The sequence below is a fragment of the Geospiza fortis genome, unplaced genomic scaffold (genome assembly GCF_000277835.1).
Source record: "Geospiza fortis unplaced genomic scaffold, GeoFor_1.0 scaffold391, whole genome shotgun sequence".
NCBI lineage: Eukaryota > Metazoa > Chordata > Aves > Passeriformes > Thraupidae > Geospiza > Geospiza fortis.
The window spans coordinates 1,147,858-1,157,717 of record NW_005054472.1 but is presented as its reverse complement, the minus strand read 5'-3'; the positions used below and the strand labels follow the sequence as shown (position 1 = coordinate 1,157,717).

The 9,860-nt window shown below is 57.4% G+C and overlaps 1 protein-coding gene across 1 annotated transcript in view; it reads left to right on the top strand.

The window, feature by feature from the left end:
• FGD2 (FYVE, RhoGEF and PH domain containing 2) overlaps positions 1-5,527 on the top strand; it is a 9,201-nt gene extending 3,674 nt beyond the window's left edge. The window contains 12 exon segments of the mRNA XM_005428143.2: positions 92-248; positions 368-506; positions 1,620-1,678; positions 2,005-2,151; positions 2,486-2,578; positions 2,883-2,962; positions 3,039-3,069; positions 3,172-3,264; positions 3,374-3,499; positions 4,065-4,211; positions 4,551-4,694; positions 5,174-5,527. Coding sequence (XP_005428200.1) covers positions 92-248; positions 368-506; positions 1,620-1,678; positions 2,005-2,151; positions 2,486-2,578; positions 2,883-2,962; positions 3,039-3,069; positions 3,172-3,264; positions 3,374-3,499; positions 4,065-4,211; positions 4,551-4,694; positions 5,174-5,389 — 1,432 coding nt within the window. The 3' untranslated portion in view covers positions 5,390-5,527.
• The last annotated feature ends 4,333 nt before the right edge of the window (positions 5,528-9,860 follow it).

Genomic DNA, 9,860 nt, shown 5'->3' with positions numbered 1-9,860 from the left:
AGCCTCAGCTCTCCACTGTGGTCCTTCAGTTCATTCCTCACTGTGTCTGTCTGTCCTGAGGAAGCTGCTGGTCTGTGGTTCCCTCCTGCAGGCACCACAACCCCCGCATTGGGGATGTCATCCAGAAGCTTGCACCCTTCCTCAAGATGTACGGGGAGTACGTGAAGAACTTCGACAAGGCCGTGGAGCTCATCACTGCGTGGTCAGAGAAATCACCCCCCTTCCAGGAGCTCATTGCTGACATCCAGGTGAGGGCAGGGCAGGGGAATGGCAGCAGGGCTCCCAAAATCTCCAGGATATGGGGAAACAGAGGGTGGGAGCTGCCTTGGTCACTGTTTCTCTGTCTGTCCCTGCTCTCCCTGCCCAGAAGAGGAAGGTCTGTGCTAACCTGACGCTGCAGCACCACATGCTGGAGCCTGTGCAGAGGATCCCGCGCTACGAGCTCCTCCTCAAGGATTACGTGCGGAAACTGCCGCCCCAGTCCCCCGACAGGGGCGACGCCGAGAGTAAGGGAGGGAAGGGCAGGGTGGGTTTGTGGGGAAATAACAACCCCTGGTTGTTGGGGAAGATGAAACAGGAAAGCCTTATAAATACGATTGTCTGGCAAAAGATTCTGAGAATATGGAAACTATAAGTGAGATTGAAATGAAAGCAAGCTTTGAGATACCTCAGTTACTGAACAACTGGAAAACAATGGTGTGGCCAGCTGAAGGTGATCCCCTTTTGATGGAACAACACCCTCTGCTTGCAGACAGGCCCAAGGGTCAGAGCAGACCCTACAGCTTGGCAGAAGGGCCCAAAGAGGAGTTTTTAGGGTTTAAAATGTAACACAGTATGGTAATGTAATGATTCTTATAGGCTGTATGGAAATGCTATAGGATTTGTATCTTGGACTAGATTGGTTAGTGAGAATTAGAATATTCAGCACAGAAGAAGATTTATTGTATTGTAACTCTCTTACCTTTTTTACTCCCTTATGCTCTTACTCTTTTACTCTCTTACCCTCTCATCCTCTCTCCCCCTCTCTTCTCTCAGTCCTGCTCCAGCTGTGGCTGGCAGCTCCCAGCAGGGCCCTGCACCCAGGCCCTTTGCAATAAACTTCAAGTTCCATGAGCTGGCTGCAGAGATCTCTCCTCTCTGTCCATCCCCACTGTCCTACCCCCTGTGCTCCTACACCTGGTGTTGTACATGGGCACCAGAAAACCTGGATTCACTCACCAGCTGCCCTGTGCCCTTGGATAAACCTCTCAGTCTGATCCTTTTCTAGCAGGGAGAGAGATTAATCTTCTTTTTCAGGGGCTGGGGAGGGGCAGGGTGGTGTGTCAGGTGTCCACAGTATCCCCTAAGAAGACCTGTAGCAGCTGGGGGAGCTTTCAGACCCCTGTGGATAACACAGTTCCCAGTCCTGCTGGGATGGAGGGGTACAGGAGTAGGCTGTCTGTCCCTCCATGTGCAGTCCAGCTGTATCCAGACTCCTGCACAGCATTTCAGGGCCACTTTGGTTGTGTTCATGGAAGGGCAGCAGCTGCTACTCATGTGCATCCGTGAGGGACAGAGCCAGAAGCTTCCTCCCACAGCTCCAGAGCAGGTGTTTCACCTCCTGTCTGTTCTCATTGCAGAGGCCCTGGAGATGATTTTTATGGTGGCCAAGCACTCCAATGCAGCTATTGCTGAGATGGTGAGGCCCTGTCCCAGCTGGAAATGCTTTGCAGCTCACAGCACAGTCCCCCTGAAGGGGACAAGAGCCCTGTGGGGCTTAGACCCTGCTCTTAATGCCCAGCTTCACCACCCCAAGCCTGGGGAAGTCACATCTGTAGCATCAGCTGGGGTGTGAGCGGCTGGTCAAGGCTGGGAGCTGCTCCCAAAGATCAGTCTGGGCTGAGACCTGTGCCACCTCTCCCAGTACTCAGCCACAGGCTGGGAGGTGGGCATGGAGGGGACCCAGCTGTGACAGGGCTGTGACTGCTCAGCACCCCACAAGAACAGGTCCTGTGCCTCCCCCAGGAACGGCTGCAGAACCTCTGGGTGGTCTATCAGAGGCTGGGCCTCGAGGATGACATCGTGGATCCCTCCAATGAGCTGATCAAGGAGGGGCCAATCCAAAAAATCTCCACCCGCAACAACAGCACATCGGAGAAGTACCTGTTCCTGGTGGGAGCTGGGGTGCCTGGGGCAGGGGTGGGGAGCACATGAGATGGGAGTGGGGTGGTACAGCCTGGCCGGGGTGTTGCTGGGTCACTTGGACACACAGGGGATGAATTCAGAGCTGGGAGGGGAGGGTTGGACCCTGCTCAGTGCAGGGCACAGTTGGGAATCTGCTGTTCCTGGGCATCCCTGGGAGATGCTTCACCTTTGCAGGGTGGGAGGGGGCTGAGGCAGAAACAGACAAGTTTTAGGTGGGAGTGAAGGACCCCAGACCCCAGGGAAGCCCACAGCTCAGAGCAGGCAATGCTGGGCTCCAACCCACCCTCTTCTCCCCTCCCAGTTCAACAACATGCTGCTCTACTGCGTGCCCAAGGTCATCCAGGTGGGCGCCGAGTTCCAGGTCCACCTCCGCATGGATGTGGGGGGCATGAAGGTCAGACAGACACCTTGTCTTTGTGCTTCCCCCAGCTCCTGCCTGCTCCAAAAGCCTCTGCTCTGGGGTGTGGCTGCTGCCTGATTTTCCTCTGGAAGGAGGGAGGAGCTGGAGCCAGGGGTGGCTTTGTGAGTGGGGTTGATACTCTGATCCTGGGAAATGCCGGTGAAATCTTGTGCCTGTGGGATCTGAGGGGCTGAAGGGCTTGTGCCAGAGGGACATCCCTGTGCCCCACATCATGGAGAAAGGTGCAGGTGTGCTGGAAGTGGGTTCAGCTCCACATCCTTCCTCTGGTCTCCCACAGGTGCGGGAGCTGAAGGACGCCGAGTTCCCTCACACCTTCCTGGTGTCGGGAAAGCAGCGGACACTGGAGCTCCAAGCCAGGTAAGGGGAAGGGTGACATCATGCAGACCCTCAGGGAGGAGGGACAACAGCTCATCCAGGTCCTTTTTGCACCCAGGTCTGAGGAGGAGATGAACGACTGGATCCAGGTACCACCGAGTGCTGGGAGAGGGGGCACAGCCGCCCATTCCAGCTGGATGCCCTGGCTCAGGGCACCCCCAGTGCCCCTCCAGCCCTGCCTTCCCCTCTAGGCCTTCCAGGATGCCATTGACAGGAAGGAGAAGAGGAGTGAGACCTTTAAGACAGCAGTCCATGCACTGGAGACAGACACCCCTGCACTGAAGGTAACCCTCCTGCTCTCCCTGTGCCCCACCTTGCTGGGCCTCAGTTTCCCAAGCTCAACCGACCTGGGGGGAGGCTGGGGACACCCAGACTGTGCTGTCCCACCCCCAGGCAGAGGAGCTGGGCAGCTGAGCCCCACAGTGGGTGAGGGACAATCTGGTGACCATGTGCATGCGCTGCAGGGAGCCCTTCAATGCCATCACCCGCCGGAGGCACCACTGCCGAGCCTGTGGATATGTGAGTGTCCCCTCCCTCCCTGCTGGCCTGCTCAGGTGGCTGCTGCACTTCTCCTACACCTTGGACCTCTTTCCTTGGCTTGGAGCTGTGTGACCGTGTTCACAGGGGTCCCAGGATGAGGAAAGAGATGAGGATCTGACTCCATGTTTCAGAAGGCTTGATTTATTGTTTTATGATATATATTACATTAAAACTGTACTAAAAGAATAGAAGAAAGGTTTTAATCAGAAGGCTAGCTAAGAATAGAAAAAAGGAATGATAACAAAGGTTTGTGTCTCAGACACAGAGTCTGAGCCAGCTGACTGTGATTGGCCATTAATTAGAAACATCTAACATGGGCCAATCACAGATGCACCTGTTGCATTCCACAGCAGCAGATAATTATTGTTTACATTTTGTTCCTGAGGCCTCTCAGCTTGTCAGGAGGAAAAACCCTAAGGAAAGGATTTTTCATAAAAGATGTCTGTGACCGGGGCTGCTCCTGCCCCTCAGCTCCTCGTGGAGCTGTCGCTGGGTCCCCCAGCCCTGCCCCAGTGTCACCAGTGTCCCCGTCTGGTGGCTGCAGGTGGTGTGTGCTCGCTGCTCTGACTACAAGGCCGAGCTGCAGTACGATGGGAACCGCCCCAACCGCGTGTGCCAGGAGTGCTTCATCTTCCTGACCGGCCACACGGTGCTGGAGGACCGCGAGGGGAAGCACAGAGGCATCCTGGAGGTGAGCTCCACCCTGCTCTGCCACCTGAGCTCTGCCACCCACCCCGGCCCCAGCCTCGCTGTCCCAGCCTGGCCCTGCAGCACGAGGGGTGGGAGTCACTCCCAGGGCACTCAGAAGTTGGATGCGTTGATCTCCCTCCTTCCCTCGAGCTCCAAGCCTCGGGAGCAAGCAGCTCCCTTCACCACAGGATGCCAGCAGCACCGTCACGGCCAGGACAGCCCCTCACCTGCCCCTGCTTTCCCTAGAGTGGGCAGGGAATTGCCCAGGAAATTCTCTCACCTCGGTGCCCTTTCTACCATCTGCACTGGGTATTGAGGGATTTGTTGGTTGTTTTGGCAGAAAGGAGCTGCAGAGGTATCAAGCAGGAGTTTGCTCTGCAGTTCCCTGCAGCTGCTGGACAAGAACGGCAAGGGGGGCACGCGGGGCTGGTTTGTGATCCCGCAGGACGATCCCCTCGTGCTCTACATCTATGCAGCCCCCCAGGTGAGGCCTGGCTCGAATGTACCCCATGGGGACATCCTGCTGTGCCCAAGGGACATCCCAGGACATCCTGGGACATCCTAATGTGCCCAAGGAACATCCCACTGTGCCCAAGGGACATCCCATCCCGATGAGCCCGAGGGACATCCCACTGTGCCCAAGGGACATCCCAGGACATCCTGGGACATCCTAATGTGCCCAAGGAACATCCCACTGTGCCCAAGGGACATCCCATCCCGATGAGCCCGAGGGACATCCCACTGTGCCCAAGGAACATCCCACTGTGCCCAAGGGACATCCTAATGTGCCCAAGGAACATCCCACTGTGCCCAAGGGACATCCCATCCCGATGAGCCCGAGGGACATCCCACTGTGCCCAAGGAACATCCCAGGACATCCTGGGACATCCCACTGTGCCCAAGGGACATCCCATCCCGATGTGCCCATCCCCTGCCTCCCACCACCGTCTCTCTCCTTGGCAGGACGTCCGAGCCCACACCTCCATCCCCCTGCTGGGCTACCAGGTGCGGGACATGCCCCAGAGCGAGTCCCGGCACCTGTTCCAGCTGGCGCAGTCCCGGCAGGTGTTCACCTTCGTGGCCGACACTGAGGAGCTGAAACACCGCTGGATGAAGGCCATGGCGCGCTCTGCTGCGGGGATCACGGAGGAGGAGGAGGATGCAGATGAAGCAGAATGAGGCCGTTCCCAGCCCTGCGCTGCCTGGGGGGGTCACACCTCCCCTGCCTGCTCTCACTGCTGGCTTTGGGCACACCCCCGTTCTGGATTTCCATCGCGACAGGGGCAGGATGGGGACACGTTTGACAGCACACGGAAAAGCTGGATCCCCTTTCACTCCCTGCTCACTCTCCGCGCTGGACAGAGCTGCTGGGAGCAGCGGGAGCGGGGATTTGGGGGAGCCCAGAATTTGGGAGAGCGGGGATTTGGGGGATTTGGGGAGTGGGGGACTTGTGGGAGCGGGAACTTGTGAGAGCGGGATATTTGGGGAGTGGGGATTTGGAGGATTTAGGGAGCGGGGATTCGGGGGACCGGGGTATTTGGGGAGCGGGGTATTTGGGGAGCAGGGAATTTTGGGGATTTGGGGGAGCGGGGATTTGGAGGAGCGGAGGGGGTATTGGGGGGAGTGGGGGATTAGGGGGCTTTGGGGAGTGGGGAATTTGGGGGATTTGGGGGAGCCCGGAATTTGGGGTGTCCCCGGCCCGGGCGCGGTGCGGTGCCGCCGGTGGCCACGCGAGGGCAGCACCGCTCCGTCGTTCCGCAGCCGGGCGGGGATGCCCGAGCCAGGAGAGCCCGCGGGACTGGGGCTGCTCGGATAAACCCTCCTGCCACCCCTCTCTGCGCTCCGTGCAGCCTTCTTTGGGCGTCTGTTTTACGGAGAGCCCCGTGGGAACGTCCCCGTGGCTGCACATTGTTGTATAAGTCATAAATATATCCGGGATCCAGCTTGTAGCTCAGCCTCACGGCTCAGGAACACCAGTGCTGGATTCAGGATGTCCCTTTTCCAGTTTGTCACCGCTCCTGGCCTCACACTGCAGTCCCGTGGTGTGGGGGTACCCCTTAACCACACACAGCCCTCACCTGCCTCTCTGAGCCAGCCCACACTCCTGCCCATCCCAGACTTTCCCTGCACTCTCCTGCCCACAAGCACCTTCCACCCTTGTGCCTCCCTCAGTTACATTTCCAGGGGGAAAACACTCTGGGACAAGGTCACATCCACACAGGTGATGCTGGGGAAACACGGGGATCCCCTCTCCATCATCAGCATAACGAGCACCCCTGTTCATTTCAGTCAGTGCTTTGGGCTGCAGCCCTACATTTTTCTCTCTGTGTCCTCTTTAGTTCCCCAAACTTCCACCCTTGTGCCTCCCTCAGTTACATTTCCAGGGGGAAAACACTCTGGGACAAGGTCACATCCACACAGGTGATGCTGGGGAAACACGGGGATCCCCTCTCCATCATCAGCATAACGAGCACCCCTGTTCATTTCAGTCAGTGCTTTGGGCTGCAGCCCTACATTTTTCTCTCTGTGTCCTCTTTAGTTCCCCAAAACTGCTGCCCAGGCAGAAGCTGCCACTTCTGAGCCTGCCAGAGGCCTCATGCCCAGAGCTGGAGGAGCTCATGATCCCTGGCAGGCAGGGATTGCTGCCTGGACCATGCAGCAGCTCCAGCAGAGCAGCCTTGGGCAGAGCCCAGGGGTGTCAGAGGCTGAACAGAGCCCTGCAAACTGGGAAGGGAGCGGGAGCAGGGTCCTGCAAATGGGAACAACACCTGGGCAAAGGATGAGGGGGTAAAGATGAATCACAGCTGTCACCAGCCTGGGGGGCTTTGGGGAGACAGGAAAAAGCTGTGAGCAATGTCCTTCCTCAGTCTCCTCAACTCAGCTCCTCCTGGGAAAGGGCAAACTGTGGTGGCTTTATCTCCTCCAGCTCCAGAGATCCTGTCAAGGAAAGGAGGAGCTGGATGTCGGGGTGAGAGCTGTGCCCCCCATGTGAGCCCAGATGCACACAGCACAAACAGGGCTGTCCAGAGACACCCCAAACCAGCCCTCAGCCCCCGGTGTCGCCCCGGGGGAAGGGGAACCCCCTCGCAGCAGCCCTGGCAGAGGCGGGGAGTGCAGGCTGAGCGAGGGGAGGAAAGAGGGAGCAAGGGGAAGCTGGAAGGCTGTGCCTGGTGGCCCTTCCACCTCGGCTGTGTCACCGCTGTGTCAGCGAGGAACAAAACAAGCCCCGGGCAGGGAGCTGCCCTCAGCTCAGCTCGTGAATGGCCTAAGAATAAATTTCCTGTTTACCCAGGGAGGAATCGCTGCCGGGGCAGAGGGCACCTGGGGCTATTTTTAGAGCTCCTGCTCTCCTCCCTCCTGACCCCCAGCACCCTCGGGACCACTGCAGCACCCATGGGTGCCTTGGAAAGGAGCTGCCACAGAGGAGAGGTGGCCCAGGGAGGGAGGGAGTGGCAGGGCACCAGGGCAGGCACTGTGTGGGGCTGGCCCCTATGGAGCCCAGCACCCTTACAACCAAATCCCAGGGGTTATAGAGCAGAATCTGCTGGGCCAGCAGAGCAGGCACCTAAAGAACAGTCCCTAGAGAGCACAAAACCCCATCCCATGTAGTGCAGAGGGACCTGCAATTAGTGAGTGAGGGAACATGCCCAGTGGAACAGTCCCCAAAGAGGGGAACTGCCAAGCATGCAGAGAACCCCCCTACAGAGCCTGTCCCTATGGATGAAGAGCCCAGACCCCACAGAGCAGCCCCCAGAGCAGCCCTGCAGGCTGGGCCTGCATCGTGCCACCCTCAAAGACAGGGCTACAGCATCACTGCCCTGAGCATCCCCAAACAGGAGGGTGGGAGACCACACTTAAAGACATCAAACTTTATTTTGATTCCCCAAATAAAAGGATTTTGACACGCGCAGAGAATAAATACACGGATGAATTTTCCCTGCCTGCCCTGTCTCAGTCCCCAGGCAGTGCCACAGCAGTGGTCAAGCAGAGCAGTTTGGCCTCCCGCCTCCAGAACAGAAAGTGAAACCCCCGTGCAGAAGCCGCAGTTTCCTATTCTCGAGAATGGGGAAGGCTCAGAGGCCATTTACTGGCATCCCCCCCGCGGACCCCCCCACGCCTCTTCCCGTAAGCACTGACCAAAATATCCTGTGAAACCCACAGGGGCTGTGCTGGGCTGGGACAGCATCACAGAGAGCACCCAGGGGAACCTGTGTCCCTGAGCTGCTGCCCTGCAGAGGCTCCACTGTCCCCTGCTCATCCCAATCCCCAGCTGGGGATATTGCTCTGCTGAATACAGAGCCACACATACAATTGGTGCTGTGTATGATCTGCTGTAGAGACTCTAATCAGATTCCAGAGAATCTCTTAAATTCTAAGGAGGTTCTCTAAATTCTAAGAGATTCAAGAGAATCTCTTGAATTCTAAGATATTCCAGAGAATCTCTTAAATTCAGGGGCACTATGAGCTGCCACTGGCGTTGTTTGTATGCCTCTGTACTATAAAGACAGATGAACAATATGTTAAACAGCAAAATAAGCACACTGCTATTAATTGCATGCCATTAACCCTTCAGATTTGCCAGTGCAATCACTGGAAGTAGATTAATACAGCCCATGAATGTCATGCATGCTTCCATGTGGCCCCCACCTCCGGGGCACGTGGAGAGGTTTGAGGGAGCAGAGGAGGTGGCAGGGGCACAGCTGTGGTCCCCCCTTGCAGGGCTCTGTGGGTGCAATCTGCCCCTGATCCCCAGGAAGGGGCTCAGCAGGGCCTGGGCTGATGCCCCTCCGGGTGTGGGGTGGGATGGGAACCATGTGGGGCTGTAGAAGCCCAGAGGCCCAGCCTGCAGGGCTGCTCTGTGGGGTCTGGGCTCTTCATCCATAGGGACAGGCTCTGTAGGGGGGTTCTCTGCATGCTTGGCAGTCCCTTTCTTTGGGGACTGTTCCTCTGGGTATGTCTCACTCACTAACTGCAGGTCCTTCTGCACTACATGGGATGGATGGGGTTTTGTGCTCTCTAGGGACTGTTCTTTAGGCGTCTGCTCTGCTGGGCCAGCAGATTCTGCTCTATAACCCCTGGCATTTCATTGTCTGAGTGCTGGCTCCATAGGGGCCAGCCCCACACTGAGTGCTTGTAGGTGTTGAGTTCCATTGGGGTGTTCCCTGGAGGGGCTGTGACCCACAGAGAGTCCCTGCCTGGGGACAGCACATCCCTCACTGCAGGATAGGACAACTCTTTGCCATGGGGCTGTTGGGGCAGCGCTGTGAGATTTTGGGCAGCACACCCCTCACTATGAGATTTTCAGCAGCAAACCCCTCACTGAGATTTTGGGTTGCACACCCCACAAACCCCTCACTGTGAGATTTTGGGTAGCACACCCCACACTGTGAGATTTTGGGCAGCAAACCCTTCACTAAGAGATTTTGGCTAGCACACCCCTCACTGCAGGGCACTGGACAGGACAACCCTTGCCATGGGGCTCTTGGGGCAGCACATCCTCACGATGAGATTTTGGGCAGCACATCCCTCGCTGAGATTTAGGGTAGAACACCCCTCACTGAGGCATTTTTGGGCAGCTTTTTTGGGCAGCTCCCCCCTCACTGAGGCTTTTTTGGGCAGCTTTTTTGGGCAGCTCCCCCCTCACTGAGGC